The 21,144-nt window shown below is 44.4% G+C and overlaps 1 protein-coding gene across 6 annotated transcripts in view; it reads right to left on the bottom strand.

The window, feature by feature from the left end:
* Window positions 1-1,315: 1,315 nt before the first annotated feature.
* MAGED1 (MAGE family member D1) overlaps window positions 1,316-21,144 on the bottom strand; it is a 107,177-nt gene continuing 87,348 nt past the window's right edge. For 2 of the 6 annotated variants that reach the window (XM_074029237.1, XM_074029236.1), the window contains 12 exons: window positions 9,343-9,423; window positions 7,935-9,068; window positions 6,623-7,291; window positions 6,429-6,492; window positions 6,125-6,204; window positions 5,867-5,958; window positions 5,560-5,639; window positions 5,426-5,468; window positions 5,110-5,172; window positions 3,376-3,490; window positions 1,731-2,116; window positions 1,316-1,524 (listed from right to left, as the gene is read on the bottom strand). In XM_074029237.1, the coding sequence (XP_073885338.1) occupies window positions 1,739-2,116; window positions 3,376-3,490; window positions 5,110-5,172; window positions 5,426-5,468; window positions 5,560-5,639; window positions 5,867-5,958; window positions 6,125-6,204; window positions 6,429-6,492; window positions 6,623-7,291; window positions 7,935-9,068; window positions 9,343-9,387 (2,763 nt within the window). In that variant the 5' untranslated portion in view covers window positions 9,388-9,423 and the 3' untranslated portion in view covers window positions 1,316-1,524; window positions 1,731-1,738. Of the gene's footprint in view, window positions 1,525-1,730; window positions 2,117-3,375; window positions 3,491-5,109; window positions 5,173-5,425; window positions 5,469-5,559; window positions 5,640-5,866; window positions 5,959-6,124; window positions 6,205-6,428; window positions 6,493-6,622; window positions 7,292-7,934; window positions 9,069-9,342; window positions 9,424-9,939; window positions 10,071-21,144 lie in introns of those variants that run through there. The other 4 variants (XM_045384144.3, XM_005593606.5, XM_074029235.1 and 1 more) reach the window with 3 other exon arrangements.

The raw sequence follows: 21,144 nt of genomic DNA, 5'->3' as shown, positions 1-21,144 counted from the left end.
AGGTGGAAAAACCACCACCCAGAAATGCAGGAACTACAGCCCAGATCTCATCATGGAGATGCAGGGCTGGCGCAATCCCTGCCAAAAAGGCCTCAGGCTAAGATTTCCCCCAGGCCTATCTGAGGGTCAGGATCCAGGCCTGGCTGAAAGAGGGGAGCCTGGCAATGAGGACAAGAGGCAGGGGAGGCACTGGGGCCCTGCACTGCTGTCTCCTTCCTATTTATCCTGGGCTCTCTCCTCAGAATGTGGATATCACTCAGGAACTTAAGGAAGCAGTGGACACCATCCCTGCCCACTACCAAACCCTTCCCAGGAGGCCAAATTGCCTTTGCTCCTTTTTCTGCCCCAGGAGCTCCTGTCTCTGCGCTTGTTCACATGTCCGGATACCACCAAGCACCTAAGGAAGTTATGGCCTAGGCCTAATTTTGTCCTCAGTGGGAGAGCCTAGCTTCCAGCATGGAACTCAGCAGCTCAAGCCAAGTTCCTGCTCACAGTCACAGTCAAAGGCTGAACATGGAGCTTTGTCTTACTTTGTAATTCTTGTTCTTGAGGTAACAAAGGCTTCTCTTTCTCCCTGCAGGAGAGAAGAGGGCATTGTGAAGCCTCCTTCACTGTCCATATGATCCTGTCTTGATGAGGCAGCCCTGGTCCTGTGCAAGCGGGAAGATTGTGAGAGTCTCCTAGAGGGACAGGCTCCAGGGCAGCATTTCCAGAGATGGGGAGGAATGCCCGTGAGCCCATCCCTTTATGAGCAATGTGACTAGAGGTATATCTTCCTTCTCACAGAGGAGACTCTGGCATCTAACTCATAGTGTTCTCTGCTCCTACTCCTGCTGCCCTCCTGGAGTTATTTCACTTTCCACATGGGTTGTATAACCAACACCCTAGAATCACAGGCCATGGACCCCTTATCTCCAGAATAGTCACCTTCTGTCCCTTTCAACTACCTACTCTCTGGACTTTATCATCACCTGGAGTTCCACCTCCGCTGTGTTCTTAAGTGCAACTGTCTGAGCACCTATACCCTCTCTCACTATGCAATTCTCGCAATGTCACTCCAGGACACCTAGCAGCATATCTGTCACATGAGAATCACTTAAGTGATATTTATTGAATAAACTATACAAGTTCTTGGGTCTCGTGTTCATTGATACTGCCTTTGTATCCCAATCCAGTAGCTGGATCTTCCCATATTTCCACCTGCTGAAAGCTGATCTACCCCCTTCAAACTAGAGCCGAGGTCCTGTCTCTCCCACATAAACATGTTGCTCGCTCCCCAAATATAGGGAAAAAAAGAAGCAGAGAGCACATCTAATTCACTTTGCAATTTCAATGTTTATTTCTGATACCAAAACTTGACAGCACACAAGGGGAAAAAAAGCAGTAGACAAGGAACAGCAAATAAATTTATCTTGCATGCCACTTTCAGTCAACACGATGTGGCTCTCTAGATAGCTGTGTTTAGAAGGAATCTGAGGCTTCAGCCTCACACAGGGGAAAGACTATTGCGATTGATAGCAATATCTGTGAACATAAGAAAAAAAAGTAAAAAAATCAATGATATATATCAAATAATAAGGAATATACACACCAAAGAGTGCTGCCCCATACTTTCCTCACCTCCCTACAATGAGTTTCCTAAGACTCCTAGCTCATGCACATAAATACAATCCCATGGACCCTATATCCCCCAGAGACCCTAACTGCCCAATCCAAAGTGATGTACCTACCCAACATCTCACTCAACCCAGAAGAAACCAATGGCACCAAAGTTGGCAGCAAAGTTGGCACCGGCTGTACCACCAGGACCAATAATGGGACCAGCAAAGGTCTGAGGAAATCTGGAGCGGGCGTTCTGGTGGTATCTGGCCCAGAAGGTAAATGGAATTCTGGACCAGGGATCTCCAAAATCTCCTTCCTCATCCCAGGTCAGCAGCTCAAACTCAATATCATCCCAGCTCCAGGGCCCAGACACAGCCTCATCTCCAATTCCCATGCGGGTTCTTGCTTCAGCCCGGGCTTCGGCCTCAGCTGCAGCAGCATCCAGAGCATCCAAGGCCTCATCTGCAGCCTCCATGAACTGTGCAGTCCAGTCACGAGGGTCTCTTTTCTGAACCTGAGATGAGGAATAGAAAACAAAACAAAATCTATTTACAATAGCCAAGATACGGAATCAACCTACGTGTCCATCAATGGATGAATGGATAAGGAAAATGTGATACACACACACACAGTGGAATACTATTCAGCCTTTAAAAAGAAGGAAATTCTGCCATTTGCAACAACATGGATGATGCTGGATGACATTATGCTAAGTGAAGTAAGTCAGACACAGAAAGACAAATACTGCATGACTTCACTTATACATGGAATCTAAAAAGGTCTAACTCATAGAAACAGAGAGTAGAATGATAGTTTCCAGGGCCTGGGGTCAGGAGGGATGGGGAAATATTGGTTAAAAGGTACAAAATTTCAGTTAGATAGGAAGAGTATGTTCTGGAGATTGACCATATAGCATGATGACTATAGTTAATAATAATATGTTGTTTATTTAAAATTGCTAAAAGAGTACATTTTAAATGTTCTCATCACAAAAAAAAAATGTCAAGTATATGAAGCTACGGAGAGTTAACTAGCTTGATATAATCATTCCGCAATGTACATGACATGTATTATCAAAACATCATACTGTGCCCCATAAATATATATACTTTTTATTAGTCAATTAAAAATAAATGAATGTGCTGGGTACAGTGGTTCACGCCTGTAATCCCAACACTTCGGGAGGCTGAGGCAGGCAGATCACTTGAGGTCAGGAGATCGAGACCAGCCTGGCTAACATGGCGAAACCCTGTCTCTAATAGAAAAATAAAAATTTAGCCAGGCATGGTGGTGGCACGTGCCTGTAATCCCAGATACTTGGGAGGCTGAGGCACAAGAATCGCTTGAACCCGGGAGGCAGAGGTTTCAGTGAGCCAAAATCGCGCCACTGCACTCTAGCCTGGGCAACACAGCAAAACTCCATCTCAGGAGAAAATAAATAAATAAAACAAAACAAAATACTTAAAAATTACATTGTACACCATAAATATATACAATTTTTGTCAATTATACTTTAGTAAAGTTGGGAAAAAATAAAAATACTTTAAAAACCTAAAAAAAAAAAAAACCAAAACAAACTCATAATTGTATTAGCTAATATATTAACATATGTTAGCACCTAATGCATGTTAAGTTTACCTAACAACAACAACAAATACCACCAGCAATGCAGCACCTATCACGTGCCATACCTAGGATCTCATTCCTACCCTGGACCTTTCCCAGCCAGCGATACTTCATCCCTTGACCTATCAATGCTGGTTGGCACATTACCTCTGCAATGAATCTCAGCACTTTCATCTTGCTAGTCTCATGGTAGGAACGGAGGCCCCAGAGGAACTCATACTCTGGGGGGTTGCTGTTGGGCACTCGTCTGTAGTCCAGGTATCTGAAAGAGCAAAACAGTCTTTGTGTCTACCTACCCGGGCAGAATGGTAGTCCAGTAATGAAAAATAATCCTACATTTTTTAACATCAGATTTCAAATAGCAACTCCCCCTCGGGCTCATTCCTGAACACCATCAGGGTATTTACCCCTTAATCATCAAGCCTTGAATTCCTGCACCAGAACACTAAGCACTCACTTAGAGCTGCAGGCGACGTTTGTATAGGGTCACAGAAAGGACAACATTTCATTTCACTCCTTCTGCCTCAGCTCTAGCTCCAGATTTTTGTAATCTTGTCAGTGAGCCACAGAGGTCCATTGAAATGATTACAATGTAGTGCAAAAGTGTCAGCCTGGCCCAGCCTTGGGAATGTCTACTGTGGGGATGGTGGATGGGCTTCACTTGCAAGACAACTACTTAGAAAAGTAGAAAAATTAGAAGAATTCTGGCTGGACATGATGGCTCACACCTGTAATCCCAGCACTTTGGGAGGCAGAGGTGGGTGAATTGCTTGAGGTCAGGAGTTTGAGACCAGCCTGGCCAACATGGTGAAGTCCCATCTCTACTAAAAATACAAAAACAGCCGGGCATGGTGGCAGGCACCTGAAGTCCCAGTTACTCAGGAGGCTGAGGCACAAGAATTGCTTGAACCTAGGAGGTGGAAGTTCAAGCGAGCCAAGATTGCGCCACTGCACTCCAGCATGGGCAATAGAGTGAGACTCAGTCTCGAAAAAAGCAAACAAAAGAATTCGCCGGGTACGGTGGCCCACGCCTTAATCCCAGCACTTTTGGAGGCCGAGGCAGGAGCATCACCTGAGGTCGGGAGTTCGAGACCGGTCTAACATGCAGAAACTCCATCTCTACTAAGAAGACAAAATTAGCTGGGCGTGGTGGTGCATGCCTGTAATCCCAGCTACTCGGGAGGCTGAAGCAGGAGAATCGCTTGAACCCAGGAGGCAGAGGCTGCAGTGAGCCAAGATCATGCCATGGAACTCCAGCCTGGGCAACAAGAGTGAAACTCCATCTCGAAGAAAAGAAGAAAAGAAAAGAAGAGAAGAGAAAAGAGAAGAGAAGAGAAGAGAAGAGAAGAGAAAAGAAAAGAAAAGAAAAGGAAAGAAAAGAAAAGAAAGAATCTAACCACGAGGAGTATATGCAATAAATACTCCTGAGGACACACGTTTCTGTACGCACAGAAACACATATGCACAGGTACAGTGTAAGAAATGAGCTTCAGAAGGGCTTTTTTTAATTTTTTTTTTGGAGACAGGGTCTCGCTCTGTTGCCCAGGTTGGAGTGCAGTTGGCATGATCACAACTCACTGCAGCCTCAACTTCCTGGGCTCAGATGATTCTCCCCTACCTCAGCCTCCCAAGTAGCTGGGACTACAGGTGCATGTCACCACGCCTGGCTAATTTTTGTATTTTTTGTAGAGATGGGGTTTCGTCATGTTTCCCAGGCTGGTCTTGAATTCCTGGGCTCAAGGGATCTGCCCACCTGAGCCTCCCAAAGTGCTGGGATTACAGGCGTGAGCCATTGTACCTGTCCAGGAAGGGCTTTCTAAAGCTGACCAGCACACAGGCAGAATCATAGGGAGCAGGAAAAGCCCCTTAGGCATCACTTACTTTTGCTTTACAAACTCGTAGGTGAGAAGTTTCCTTAGATCTCCAAGGAGGGGATGTCTCACCCTGAAGGTAAAAAAAGGAAATCCACAATCAGAGGCTATTACTATGCCCAAAGAGCTTTCCAGAACAGAGGTCAGAGATGAGAAAAGAGGCAGAGAGTTCAGAACTGTTCCCCCATCCACCCAGGTTACATCTTTGGGCTCTGAACATCCCCAAACCAAACCCTCCAGACCCCCAGGTTAATGCAATCCTGGGACCATCCACTGTTGCCAAAGGATGGTACAAACGGGTAAGAGATGAGAGAGCCCAATCATACCCAGGACGCAGTCCCATCTTGCGTAGTGCCTCCCAGAGGACAGCTGCAATGGGAGGCAAGGGGAGACAAGGGACGGAAAATAAGCATGGAAATCAGGCTGTGGCCAACCCCCAGCTGCAGGTCCAGTCACTCACCCTCACTGGCACGGTTGCCATTCATGAAGATGACACCCAGAATCACCAAGAGGAGACCGAGCTTGGGTGTGTCTTTGGTCCTAAGGGAATATAGAAAGAATGTATTTTCAGCAGCCATTTGCATGAGAGACCCCAACCAGCTTACCCATCTAGCCTCCCCAGTATTCCTCAGCTAGGGGAGAATTATACCCCAGCTCTGCCCATGACCTGCTATGTGACCCTGAACCCTGGACCCTGATCTATGTGAAACTCCTGGAAAAAAAGCACCACTGAGAAAGGCCATGCTCCACCTTCTTTCCCATCTTACGTTCCCAGTATGCCAGCCAGGGACTCGGGGGTACTGATGAGAATATACAGGTGTTCTTCTTTGTCAATTTCTTTCAGCTGAATCCCAAATTTCTACAGGGACAAGAAAACAGACCATGAAATTACAACATCTAGCATAAGCTACCCATAGGCAGACACTCACCTCCCTGAGACTTGCCCTAAACTCCCAATAGGAACCCCATGAATCTTTGAAATCAACTTTCCCCATTATTCCTGTCCCCCAGGGCTGTCTTCTCACCTTCTCTAGGACAAAGCATGCACGTTCAATGATTTCTGGATAAACATCAGTGTATTCACGGATGATATCTCTCAGCATTTCTGTAGGAGAGAGGAGGGAGCCATCTGAGCCGAGTGGAGGCCACAGAGCAGCAGTCCCTTTGCCAGCCCTGCTGTGGGTAGCACAGTCAAGGTCCTCAAGGGTGAAAAGAGCCAACCATGGAAAGGAGGGGACAGAAGGGGAAGGGTCATACAAGCAGAAGAACACCAACAGAGCATGGAGTGAAGGGAAGGGTAGAGCTTGGGGAGGGGACACGGATGCCTACCTGAGCGCTTGATGGGCACCTTTGTGTAGTCCTTAAGCATCAAATACTTGACCAACTTATTTGCCTGGGAGGGAAAAAGGAAATCATTAAACTTATAAGATATTTACAAAAAATCTTGGTTGAATTATAGATGAGAGGGTGACAAAGAAAAGAGCAAGAGAGGGGAAAAGTGACTGGGGAGTTACAGCTCTTACTCTTTCCTGAAGAAGGGCCACATCTCGGGGCTGTGCAGCACCCGGGTTCTGTGAGGCACGCGAATTGGGGGAAGGGCGCAGGTTAGGCGAGGGGCGCAGGTTCTGCCAATCAGGTGGAATTGGCCAATCAGCGGGGATCCAGTCAGGTGGTAGTGGCCAGTCAGTGGGAAGTGGCCAATCGGGTGGCAGTGGCCAGTCGGGTGGTAGCGGCCAGTCAGGAGGACCTTGCCAGTCTGGAGGACCCTGCCAGCCTGGTGGGGTCTGCCATCCAGGTGGGGTCTGCCATCCAGGTGGATTCTGCCAGGCCAGTGGATTCGGCCAGACAACAGGGCCAGGCCAGACAATGGGGTTTGGCCAGATCACTGGGTTCTGCCAGATTACTGGGTTTGGCCAGATCACTGGGTTCTGCCAAGCAACTGGGTTCTGCCAGGCTGGTGGGGTCTGCCTAGCTGGAGGGCTCTGACGTGCTGGTGGGGTCTGCCTGGCTGTCTGGTTTTGCCAGCCTGAGGGGTTCTGCCAAGCCAATGGCGTCTGCCAGAGCACGTTGGGGGGTGCGCCAGGTGGGTTCTGAGTGGTCACTGGAACTGGTGCAGACCTCCAGGTCCCTGCAGCCAGTGGGGCCCGCCTCTGATCCCCACTGCTGTTCTCTTCAACATTCAAGTTATTAATCTGTATCATCAGAGAGAAGAAAAGTTCAGAATCACCAGTGGGTTCTGTGTCCTTACCTTATCTATTCCAGGAATGCCCTCTAAACCCTCACCTGTAGTGACAGCCTGACCCACTAGCCATTGGTCACCCTGAGTCCTGGGTTTGTCTTTCACTGTCTTCCAGGCAGGAGTTTCATCTCCGAACCAGGTCAGGAACAAACCAAAGATGGGGACTGAGGCTTCTCCTCTTCCTATGTCCACCACTGGCTCTGTCTGTACCACCCTGAACAAATCACTCAAGTCACTTCACTTCTCTGCCACTTAATTTCCTTCTCTGTAAAATTGGGACTATGATCCCTACCTGGTAGGAGGTGCCTTTAAGATTTTATGAGACAACCCGTGTGAATGTGCCTAGCTCAAGGCTTAACACACGGTAGTTACTAACACAATGTAAACTGAATTACATACAGGTTGTATATATTATTTGTGCCCATGTATTATCTCCCCATCAGTTTGTGAACACCCGGAGGACAGGAATAAACATTCTCTTCAAATGGCCTATAGCCTAGCTGAATACAGTTACATACATTGTTTTGAACAAACGAACACCCTCAGAGAAGAAAGGAGAGAGCCCCAAAGCAAAGTGAAGCTAGCAGGGATCTCACCTTGCGGGTCCTCTTGCCCCGAATTATTGTCCGGGACTCCAGATTCTGAGCCTGGGAACCATCTGCTGATGTCTGTGCAGTTGCACCGTCAGATTCAGAGATACCTGGGTCGGTCTCTATGTCAGCCTGGGAAGTGGCCATTTTGGCCTGATTTACATTCTGGGTCTGGGTATCAGCTGTTGGGGACTTAGTGGTATCATTCCAAGCCTTGAAGGGGGTCTTAGGCCTGCTGTTGGCCAGGTCATTGGCATTGAGAGACTGAGAGAAATTGTAGGTGGCATTTGGGCCCACTTTAGTAGTGGCATTCTGGGCCTTAAAGGCCATCTCAGACTTGTTAGCAGCTAACTCACCAGTGGTTGCTGCCTGGGAAAAATCATAGGCAGCATTTGGACCCTTTGGGGTGGCATTTTGGGACTTAAGGGCTGCCTTGGGCTGCGTGTTGGGCACGTCCTTGGCATTATGAGCCTGAGAGAAATCATAGACACCATTTGGGCCTTTTGTGGTGGCATTCTGGACTTTAAAGGCTGACTTAGGCCTAGCGGCAGCTGCTGAAACCTGAATGTCAGCCATCTCATTGGCAGTTGGGGGCTGTGAACTCTGGGGACTAGCAGCTGCAGTGGCCTGGTTAGTAGGTGGAGCCTCTGAGATCTGGATGGCCTCCATCAAGGTCTGCATAAGCAAGGCGCTGTCTTCTACAGAGGCCTCAGCCTGCAAACACAGGAGGGGAAAAATTAAATCTCTGGGCCTCTGAGGCAGGAGGTGGGGTGGGAATAGGGAGCCCGGGTGGCAGCGCAACAGGGGAGCTGCAGGCGGGTGGTGGGTGCAAAAACAGGGGGGCTGAGGCAGAGATCTATGGGACCCGCAAGGGGCGATAGGGGGCGGGGCGGGTACTAAACATGTGGCAGGGATGGAGTAGGGCAGGGGCAAAATGAGGGGTGGGGAGGTGTGCAGAGAGTGGGCAGGAACAGGAGCCAGGGACGCTCTGAGAGGCGTGCAGTAGCAGCTCAGGACGGGAGGCGGATCGCGGAGTTGAGAATAAGGGGGGTCGCACAGAGTGGGGAATGCAGAGAGAGGGAGGGTGGAGGCAGGAGGCTGGGGGAGGGGGTGACAGACTGCTCTACAAGCGTCAGGACTCTGGAAAAAAAAAATGGTTCCTTACCCACCCCGCATTCTCTGGGCAGATTGCCCTGACTACTAACAGGGTCTCCCCTCTCTCTGAGCAGGGACTGATGGCTGAAAAGAGACGCCCCTCCCCCCCTTCGATAAACGATGAGAATTCGAAAGGCCCACGGAGTCTAGTCACTAAAGAGGGCCAAACCGGATCCCGGCGTTTGGGAAACCAAAGAGGCCCGCGGGGAGGGGTGACTGTCGGCTGGGGAAATGCTGGGGTGGGGAGTGGAGATCTCACCTGGAAGCCGAGGAGGCCCGCACCACAGTCCATTTTCTGAGCCATGGCTCCTGTCCCTCTGGCAAGAGCGGAGCCTGGGGGCTGTGGGAGAGGGGCAGGGCGTTATACTACAGAGGGCAAATACGAAGGACCGAATTGGGAGGGGGATGACTGTGGTGATTGTGCGGGCGGATAAGGTGAATGTGAGGAGGAACGGATCGGAGCAGGAAAAGTGAATGGGCGTCCAGATGCAGGTTCTGAACCCCGAGAAGCTACTGACAGGGAGATGCTTCAAATCGGGGTTTGGGAAGCAGATGAGTTCTGAATTCGCGGAGGAGGGGTGCGGTTGGGTTGGGATTCGCATTTGGGAAGTTGCATGGAGGTTTTGAGTCAGGAGGAATCATCTAACAGTACAGATCGAGGTCAAGGAATCTGAGGATTTCGAACGATGGGAGGGATCGGACAGGGGTTTTGAATCAGGAAGGATCGGGAGGGGCATGTGAATTGGGGCTTGGGGGGTGGAAAGGGATTCAGAATCCAGGGTGAAGGGATCGGGATAAAACAAAAATGGGGGCCCGCACCAGGGGGCAGATGCCCTGTCTGGGGGCTAATTCTCACCTTGCCTCAGGCCCCAACCCCAACCCCCTCGCTGCCTCCCTTCTTCACGACTCAGAGGATCGGGATTGCTGGGCTCGGCTCTCAGCAGCCGCACTCTCTCCTTGTCCAGGAGAAAATGCCAGCGCGGCAGCTTGGGCGACCCCGCCTCTTCGCCTAATATACCACCCACCGCCTCAGGACATTACGCGCATGCGCAAACACTGAAAAGCCAAAGTCAGTCCCGCCTGCTTTCCCAACAAAAGCTTCGTCCTGGAGACCATGATGCGCATGTGCGCTTGAAGGCGGTCCCGCCCCCTTTGCCAACACACCACCCCACCACCAACCAGGTCGACACTATACAACAGCACCTCCCCTTCCTCTACGCCCCCTCCCCCAACAGATGCGCTGTGCCTCTTGGTCACACCCCTTGCCCCACACACCGGCCCCCTACCTTTTCCGCAATGCGTCTCTATTCCGTCCCTCCCCTACTCAAGGCCCCTCCTGTCAGGTCGGCTTGCATCTCCACCCCCTTGCCCAGCACGCTTAGGTCTCTGTGTGGGGTCTCTAATTGCAACAAGTGTTAGACCTCCGCTGAGGAAACGGAATGGCCTGAGAGGATACACTATTGGAGCTAACAAAGTAGTAGTAGTAAGTCTGTGGCTGCCACGTGACTCCATGATTTCTCCCCCACTCCCTGCCCGCCCCCACAAGCTCCCAGACGCAGAAAGAACGTTAGTTTCTTCCCTGTTCTTTATGCAGCTCCGGTGATGGACTCATTTGTGTGTGTTGGGGGAGGAAAGGAGGGAAGGGCACAGCTTGTACATCACAGCAGGATTTGTGCTGGGGCTTGTCTTCCCGTCACAGCAGCCCTGGGAGGTGAATGTCAGCACCCTCATTTTACAGATCAGGAAGATGAGGCACATATACATTGCATAAACTAGACAAGGCCACAAAGCCAGAAAACAAAATGCAAAATTTGGGTCTGGGTCTTCCTGACTCCAAAACCCACGTTCTGCTCATGCTGCCCTGGGGACTAAGGGTACCCCTCCCTCCTCCATTTGAGCAACAGACCACGGCACCCCATTTGTCCTAAACAAGCAAAGTTTGTGTTCTAGGAGGCCCAAGCTCATGCTCTGCATTCAGGAGGACACAAGCAGAGGCCCCCACCCTCCCCCCTGCCCTATGTGGGTCCATCCAGGTGTGGAAATTGCTCCTTGGGGTCCACTCTGTGCTCAGAACGTCAGGCCTCTTCCTTATCAGGGATACAATCGCACTGTCCCTGAGGCCTTCTGGTGCCCACTGGAGCAGCCAGGACAATCAGACCTGTGTGTCTGAGCCATGGCAAGCCCTGGTTCCTTTCAGGGCTGGGGTCTGGGGCAGCTGTGGTCTTACGGAGAGAAACTGGGCTGGGCTTCAGAATTCCAGCGATGGAGTGCCCAGCCTGTCTGTCTCCAGCTGTGTGAGCCCGCTCAGGTCACTCAATTCTCTGAGCCCGGTTTCTCAATGTGCAAAGTGGAATGCACAGCAAGTGGGTCCTACCCAAGAACACACACGCTGCTATGCTTCCAGGATAACTGGAGAAACTCAAAAAGGCAGAAAATTAAATACAGATGTGAGGTGACTCAAATTAAACTGGTACATTTCCAAAATTCAAGACAGATCTTTGTGCAGTTCACATTTGTTCTGGCATCAACTCATGCCAGAAGCCTGCACATGAAAGGAAGCTAATGCTAGGAAGGACTGCAGCATTTGGTCCCCAAGGGCCAACATCAGTTCTGCCTGGCTGGATGACTTTCCTAATCTGTTGCATAGCAACCTCCTCTGTCAGCTGCCTGTTTTTCCTCAGCACTTCCTCTGTAAAGTGTCTGCAGTGAGACGTGATCAGACTCAGGAAAGGAGGTCGGAAACACAATTTTCTATGCTGTTTCCATATCTGTATCTTCAGTTATGACTTGCCCTGTGAATTCTAGATCCATAGTAACTACCTACCTCACTTCTCCAAATGGATATCTCTCAGTATTCTCTAAATTAACAGGTCCCAAATCAATTCCTTCATACACCTCCTCCTTCCCACCAACACAGTGTTTCTCCTCTAGTTATGCTTTTCTCTCCCATTTAGAGTGTAAACCTCTTAGGGAGATAGATTTTTGTTTTATTCATTGTTGTTTCCCCAGCACCTAGAACCATGCCTGGCACATTTTTATATCCTCAATAAATATTTGTTAAATGAATGAATCACTCTCCATCCCATTGCTAAAGCAAGAAACCTGAGAGGCAATTTTTCCTGTGATCAATTCACTTATTTTTCCTCATTATACAAATAATGCATATTAATCACTATACATTCAAACACTGCCTAAATATTTTATAAATTAAATAAACATCACTCTAAATCTCATCACCTTGGACAATTGCTTAGATTTGGTGCTACCTTTTCATACTTTACACACATATATATTGTTACATAAATGATGTGTTATATATGCCAGACCTTAAACTTCATTCTTTTCCTTACTGCTTCCCACTTTCTTTCAATTCTACCTTCTCCTGTCAAACACCTGTTTTTAACACCATTTGATATCCCTCCATACTCAAAAATGTTTTATTTTTACAAATTTAAGATTACATGAACTTTTATGTGTCTGAATTATCTTATTTGACAACAGTCTACCTCTGATTTGTTCTTTTAAATGACTGCATAATATTTCATGGTAAGAATGTACCACAACGTATTCAACCATTCCCCCATGGATGGAATCCATTTTAGTTTCACGATTTTTGTGGGGAGCATGGCACATACAACAACATTGCAATAAAAATACTTGTACATATATTCTTATACTTTAATAATGAATGTTTGTATTTATTTCCGTGACACCAGAAGCCCAGGAGTAAGACAGACATATGCTACAAGACTTTATCATTTTTTTTTTGCCAATCTTATGTGTATTTATTGGTATCTCCTTATGGTTTTAATTTATATTTCTGATAAGCAATGTGGTAGAACACATTTTTATACATAAATGAACATATTAGATTTATTTTATAATATGCTTATGTCTTTTACCTGTTTTTCATCTGGGTTTCATCTGGGTTGTCTGTCTTACTGACTTTTAGGAGTTCTTTATATAGCTTTATAGATCCTTACTGAAAACCCTTGGGGCCAGACGTATTTCGATTTTTAACGTTTTAGTAAGGTCATATATATTCTTGCGTAACAGTTCCAACTGTAAAAGCCACAAAGGCCAGATATTCACTTCTTCACATGCCGTTGGCAGCTAAGAGAATGTGATCTAGGATTTACCAGTGTAGCAAGCTCCTGAAGGCCATCCTCAGATTCAATGATTTGCTAGAAGGACTCAGATAACTCAGAAAAAGTGTTATGGCTATTGTTTATTACAGTGAAAGGATACAGATTCAAATCAGCAAAAGTAAAAAGTGCATAGGGAAAAATTCAGGAGAGACCAGGCACAACTTTCCAGTTGTACTCTCCCAATGGAGTTGTATGACCAGTGCTTAATTCCCCCAACAATGATGCGTTTAATATGTATGACATACTGTCAACCAAGGAAGTTTACCCAAGCCTTGGTGCCCAGAGTTGTTTTTGGGGTTCAGTCAGATAGGCCGGGAGCACCTGTGTGGCTGACCTTATTCAGTCTCTAGCCCATGCAGAGGTTAAACTAGTATCTCTCAGCCCAAGGCTCACACCACAAATCACACTGTTAGCATAAACTATCCAGTGTGGGCCAAGGTCACAGTAAACAAAGACACTCTGATCAGGCAAGATACTCCAAGGGCTTACAGATTATCTCCCAAGAGCTGGTCAAGAGCCAAAGCATTCTTTGCAAAAGACCTTTTTTTTGGAAAGCACAGGGTTTAAACATTGCAGACCTGCTGAGTCAACCCTTTCACTGCACAGTTATGACTTAGACCTAACACTTTGTCTCAAAGGAGTGATTCAAATATGCAGTGATGGAATTCATCGCCATAGCTGTGGTGGTGGGAGCAGCAGCCACAAGAAAATCCAGTTTCTAGGGGCAGCATTAGCAGCGGGGCTAACATCCAGGGTCCATGTTCAGTAGCAGCAGCAATGGTATCCAACCAGCTAATACATATGGCATGATTTTTTTTTTTTTTTTTTTTTTTTTTTTTTTAAGACAGAGTCTCAATCTTTCACTCAGGCTGGAGTGCAATGGCGTGATCTTGGCTCACTGCAACCTCCGCCTCCCAGGTTCAAGTGATTCTCCTGCTAGAGCCTCCCGAGTAGCTGGGATTACAGGCACCTGGATAATTTTTCTATTTTTAGTAGAGATGGGGTTTCACCATGTTGGCCAGGCTGGTGTCGAACTCCTGACCTCAGGTGATCCACCCACCTCGGCCTCCCAAAGTGTTAGGATTATAGGTGTGAGCCACCACACCCGGCCCTATGGCATGATTTTTGAAATATAACTGGTGCCCTACTGCTTTTCGGTAATATTTTATTAATTCTGTTTTTAAAAAACTTTTAAAACTTTTTATTTTGAAATAATTACAGATACACGGGGAATTGCGAGGATAGTACAGTGAGGTTCTATGTACTCTTTATCTGCTTCCCCAATGGTTACATCTATGTAACTGCAGTACAAAATCAAAACCTAGACACTGACATTGGTACAATGTGTATATAGTTCTCTATCACCTTATCACATGTGGAAGTCTCTACAAACACCACAGCAGTCAAGACACAGAACTATTTCATCACCACAAACATTTCCCTCATACTACCCCATTATAGTCACAACCAATTCTCCTCCACAATCCCCATCCCTAACCATCTCTATAATTTTATCATTTCAAGAAGTCATGAAAATGTAATCATACGATGTGTCACATTTTGAGATTGGCTTTTTTCACACTCAGCATAATGCCTGTGAGATCCATCCCAGTTGTCTTGTGTATCAGAGTTTCTCATTTTACTGTTGAGTACTATTACATGGTATAGAGGTGCTACAACAGTTGGTTTAACCATTCACCCACTGAAAGACATCTGGGTCATTTCCAGTTTGGGGCTACTGTGAATGGAGCTGCTATACACATTTGTGTACAAGTATCTGTGTAGTTCCCATTTCTCTGGGATAAGTACCCAAGAGTGCAATTGTTGGGTCATATAGTAAGTGCATGTTAGTTTTACAAGAAATTACCAAACTTTCCTAGAGTGATCATACCATTTGACATTCCCACCAGCAATGTGTGAAGGATACAGTTTCTCCAAATCCTTGCCAGCATCTGCTGGTGACAGTATATTTTGGCCACAGGTGTTTAGTAATATCTTACTGTGGTTTTAATTTGCATTTCCCTAATGGCTAATGATGTTGAACATCTTTACATGTGCTTATTTGCCATCCATATATCCTCTTTGATTAAATGCCTCTTCATGCCTTTTACCTATTTTTTAATTTAAAAAAGCCTGTGGGTACATAGTAGGTATATATATTCATGGGGTACATGAGATGTTTTGACACAGGAATGCAACGTAAAATAAGCACATCATTGAGAATCCATCCCCTCAAGCATTTATCCTTTGAGTTACAAACAACCCAATTACACTATAAGTTACTTTAAAATGTGCAATTAACTATAGTTATCCTATTGTGCTATCAAGTAGTAGGTCTTATCCATTCTAAGTACTTTTGTACCCACTAACCATCCCCACCTCCTTTCCAGCCCCCCATTACCCTTAATTGCATTGTTTTCTTTCTTTTCTCTTTTACTGTTGAATATTGAGAGTTCGTATATTTTATGTACGAGTCTTTTGTCATATATATGGTTTGCAAGTACTTTCTCCCAGTTTGCAGAGACTTCTGCAGGGGAAATTTTGAAGAAATTCAATTTATTGGGTTTTTTTTTTTCCTTTTATGGATTGTGGGTTTTATGCCATTTCTAAGAACTCTTCAACAAGCCCTAGTATACCTCACGATTTTCTCCTACAATATCTTCTAAAAGTTTTATGGTTTTAATTTTTACGTTGATGTCTGTCATCCATTTGAGTTTAACTTTTAATTAGGTGTGAGGTTTAGGCTGAAGTTCATTTGGCAGCAGGGAGGGGGCGGGGGGAGCGGGTGTCAGAGCTATGGATATCCAGTCAGGCCAGTGCAGGGTAATTAAAGGGTGATCCTCCTTCCTTTGAATTGTTTTTGCACCTTTGTCGAAAATCAGCTGGCATATTTGTGAGGCAGTTTCTGAGTTCTCTGTTCTAGTCTATTGTTCTGTGTCTGTTCATCTACCAAATCCCACAGTCTTGATTACAATAGTCAGTAGTCTTAAAATTGAATAGAATTATTTCTCCCACTTTATCTTTCTTTCTCAAAATTATTTTATGTATTATTCTGGTTCTTTTGTCTTTCCATATATTTTGGAATAATCTTATTTATATCTAGAAAACATCCTGCGGGGATTTTGATAGGAACTGCACTTAAACTGTGTATCAATTTAGGGAAAATTAATCTTTTTTTTTTTTTTTTTTTTAATTTATTTATTATTATTATACTTTAAGTTGTAGGGTACATGTGCATAACGTGCAGGTTTGTTACATATGTATACTTGTGCCATGTTGCTGTGCTGCACCCATCAACTCGTCATTTACATCAGGTATAACTCCCAATTTCTTACATTGATTCTTACAATCCATGAATGTGACGATATGTGCTTCTCCATTTATTTTGCTCTTCTTTAATTTCTTCACTAACATGTTCTAGTTTTTAGTATAGAAATATTGTATATGTTTTGTTAATTTACACGTATTTCACCTTGTGGGGTTTTTTTTGTTTGTTTGTTTGTTTTTGAATCATTGTTTTCTTTTCTTTTTCTCTTCTTCTTTGTTTTTCTGGCAGGGCCTTGTTCTGTTGCCGAGGCTGAAGTGCAATGGTGCGATCATGGCTCACTGCAGCCTTCAACTTTTGGGCTCAAGCAATCCTCCCACTTCAGCCTCCCAAGTAGCTGGGACCATAGGTGCGTGACACCATGCCCAGTTAATTATTTGAATTTTTGTAGAGATGTGGTCTCCTTATGTTGCCTAGGCTGGTTTCGAACTCCTGAGCTGAAGTGATTGCTCCCGCCTCAGCCTCCCAAAGTGCTGGGATTACAAGTGTGAGCCACTGTGCCCAGCCCAGTATTCTATTTTTAATTTCCACATGCTCATTGCTAGGATATAGAAATAAAATTGATATTGGTAAGTTGATCTTGTACCCTGTGACCTGCTAAACTCACTTATTAGTTCTAGGACATTTTATTTTTTTGTAGATTTTTGGGAATTTCTACATACACTATCGTGACATCTGGAAATAGTGAGTTTTATTTCTTCCTTTCTGATCTGTATTGCTTTTCTTTCTTTACTGAGCTGGTTAGAATTTCCATTATTATTTTGCTTTTTGTTGTGTTTTGTTTTTTAAGAAGCATGCTTAGATTTACCTTTAATTTTTAATTTTTATGGATACATATTTGTTGTATATATTCATGGGTTACATGTGATATTTTGATACATGTATATGATATATAATGATCTCATCAGGGTATGATCTTGTATAATCTCATCAGGGTAACTGAGATATCCATCACCTCAAACGTTTATCATTTCTTTGTATTGGGAACATTCCAAATCTACTCCCCTAGTTATTTTGAAATGTACGATAAATGATTGTTAACTATAGTTGCTGTATTGTGCTACTGACTACTAGGTGTTATTCCTACTATCTAACTGTATTTTTGTACCCCTTAAAAAACCCCTCTTTAGGCTCCCCACCTCCCACGCTTCTCAGTCTCTGGTAATCATCACTCTACTCTCTACTTCCATGAAATCAAATTTTCTTTAGCTCCCACATATAAGTGAGAATACGTATATTTGTCTTTCTGTGTCTAGCTTATTTCACCTAATATAATGTCCTCCAGTTCCATCCATGTTGCTGCAAATGACAGAATCTCCTTATTTTTATGGCTGAATAATATTTCATTGTGCATACATACCATATTTTCTTTATCCATTCATCCACTGATGGACACTTAGGTTGATTCCACATCTTGGCATTGTGAATAGTGCTACAATAAACACGAGAATCCAGCTATCTCTTTGATATACTGATTTTTCTTTCTTTTGGACCTATCTCTCACCATATACAAAAATCAAATCAGAATGGGTTAAAGACTTAAATATAAGACCTGTAACTATTAAAGTACTGGAAGAAAACATTAGGGAAGTGCCCCAGGATTGGTTTAGGCAAATATTTTTTTAGTAAGACTTCAAAAGCACCCCAAACAAAGAAAAAATGATCAAATGGGATCACATCAAGCTAAAAAGCTTCTGCACAGCAGAGGAAATAATCAACAAAGTGAAAAGAAAACCTACAGGATGGGAGAAAATAATTTGCAAACTATTCAACTGACAAGGGATTTAATAACCAGAATATATAAGGAACTCCAATAACCCAATAGAAAAACACAAACAAACATACACACACACCTCCCAAAAATCCAATTTAAAAATGGGCAAATGACCTGAATAGATAATTCTCAAAAGGCATACAAATGAACAAGGGAATATATTTTCAAAATGCTCTCCATCACTAGTCATTAGAGAAATACAAATCAAAACCACAAAGAGATATAATCTCACTCCAGTTAATAATGGCTATTACCAAAAAGACAAAAATAATGGATGTTGGCAAGGATGTGGAGAAAGAGGTACACTCATACATTTTTTATGGGAATGTAAATTAATACAGCCACTTTAGAAACAGTATAGAGAGGTTCCTCAAAAAACTAAAAACAGAACTGTCATATGATCCAGCAACCCAATACTATTTTGATAGCACTGGTGAGTGCAGATATACTTACCTGGTTCCTGATGGCAAGGAGAAATCATTCAGTCTCTCACCATTAAGTCTGATGCTAGGTGAAAGTTTAGCGCATATCCTAAAAAATCAACCTTGAGGAAGTTACTCTCTATTAGTGAATTGCTAACAATTTTTAGGAAAAATGAATTGTTGGATTTTCTAAAATGCTTTTTTCTTTGTCAATCAGTATGATATGACTTTTATTCTTTAGCCTGTTGATACAGTGGATTACACTGCTGGATTTATGAACGCTGAACCTACATGGAATAAATTCCCCTTGGTCATGGTGTATAACATTTTCTACAACACTGGATTTGATTTACTAACGTTCTGTTGAAGACTTTTACGTCTATGTTCATGAGACATATTAATATGTAAGTTTCTTTCGTGTACTTTGGTTTCGGGATGAGGGTAAGACTGACTTCACAGAATTAATGGAAGTTGTTTCCTCTTATTTTCTGGATGAGATTGTGTAGAAATGTTCATCCTTCTTTGAACAATTGTTAGAATTCTTAATTTCTTTTATAAGAACTTCCTTTGGCCATTATTTTAGGATAGGTAGGCTAGAAACAAATTCTTAGTTTTCTTTCTTCTGGAAATGTCTTGATTTACTCTTCAAGACTAAAGGGTATTTTATTTTCATTGGGTATTTAATTCCAGGTTGATGAGTCTTTTCTTGCAGCACTTGAAATATATTGTGGCCTCTATGATATCTAATGGGAGAGCTTCTGTCTGTCATTGCTTTGGTATTCTCTATAGGTAAGGTGTCATTTTGCTCTGGTGGGATTCAAGATTTTTTGTTCTGTCTTAAGCTTTCAGAAGTTTGAAAATGGTTGCTTTGACTATATCTTCTCGGGGGGTTGCTCAGCTTCTTGAATCACTGAATCTGTGGGATTGTCTCCCCCACCCCCAAATTTGGGACATTTTCAGCCATTGTATCTCTCAACACTTTTTCAGTCCCTCTTCTCTCTCTCTTCTGTGATTACAATGACACATATTTAAATCTTTTGTAATAGTCCAACAAGTGCCTAAGACTGTTTTTTGTTGTTGTTGTTTTGTTTTTCAGTATATTTTTCTCTGTCATTCAGACTGAATAATTTCTATTGTTCTATCTTCAAGTTCCCTGATTCATTCTTCTGTTATCTTTATTTTGCTGTTGAGTTCATCTACTGAGGTTTGTCTTTTTTAAAGTCCATGTACTAAAATTTTCAGTTTTAAAATTTCCTATTAATTTTTCTTTGTATCTCTGATTTCTTTTAGAGATTTCCAATTTCTTTGCTAAGGCATCCTTTTTTTCACTTGTTCTAAGCATGTTCACAATTGCTCACTGAAACATTTTTAGGATGGCTGTTTAAAAATCTTCGTCAGATGATTCTAATAGCTGTGCCATCTTGATGTGTGTTGATTGTCTTTTGTCACTCAGGTTGTGATTATTACAGTTCTCACTATGACAAGTGATTTTCAGTTGAATCCTGGATATTTTGCATATTATGTTATGAAGATCTGGGTCTTATTTAAATCTTCTGTTTTATCACATGTAGGTGGAAGTCCAGGTTCCACACTCAGATTCCACTGATACCTGGGGTTGAGGAGTTTGCTGCCACCATGGGCTAAGTGACAGTTCTAGCTCCACATTAAGCTTTTACCAGTACCACTCTGGGAGAGATTGGGTGCCCAATTACTTCTCTCCAAATGTCCTCCATTGAGACCACTGATAGATAGGTATCATTGTTACTGTTGGGTGGTGATAAAAACCTGACTCTTCATTAGGCTTCCTCTTGATACCACACCATTTGTTAGGGGAGAGGCACCTCATTATCACTCATTAGGGGTGGAAATCTAGGCTCCCCACATGGTCTCTACTGACTGAGGGTAGGTACTAGGACGTTCCCACTCCCCGTTCATCTTACCATTCTGTCAGGGAACTAGAGGTCTTATTACAGGCTGGCAAGGGTGGAAGTCGCTCTAGTTGGCCTTTGCTAGTAGGGGTAGAGCTGTAGTCTCATCTGGTATTTAGCTACAGTAGAGTGGTTATTGTTTTAAAAATTTTGTCAGCCAGGCGTGGTGGCTCACACCTGTAATCCCAGCACTTTGGGAGGCTGAGGCTGTCGGATCACCTGAGGTCACGAGTTCAAGACCAGCCTGGACAACATGGCAAAACCCTGTCTCTACTAAAAATACAAAAATTAGCCGGGCGTGGTGGCGCACACCTGTAATTCCAGCTACTCAGGAGGCTGAGGCAGGAGAATCACTTGAACCTGGGAGGCGGAGGTTGCAGTGAGCCAAGATTGTGCCACTGCACTCCAGCCTGGATGACAAGAGTAAAAAAAAAAAAATCCTTACTAGGCTGTCTGTTCTTCAG

This window comes from Macaca fascicularis, chromosome X, assembly GCF_037993035.2.
Source record: "Macaca fascicularis isolate 582-1 chromosome X, T2T-MFA8v1.1".
NCBI lineage: Eukaryota > Metazoa > Chordata > Mammalia > Primates > Cercopithecidae > Macaca > Macaca fascicularis.
Note: the sequence above shows the minus strand (reverse complement) of the source record. Positions and strands in the feature narration are given on the sequence as shown.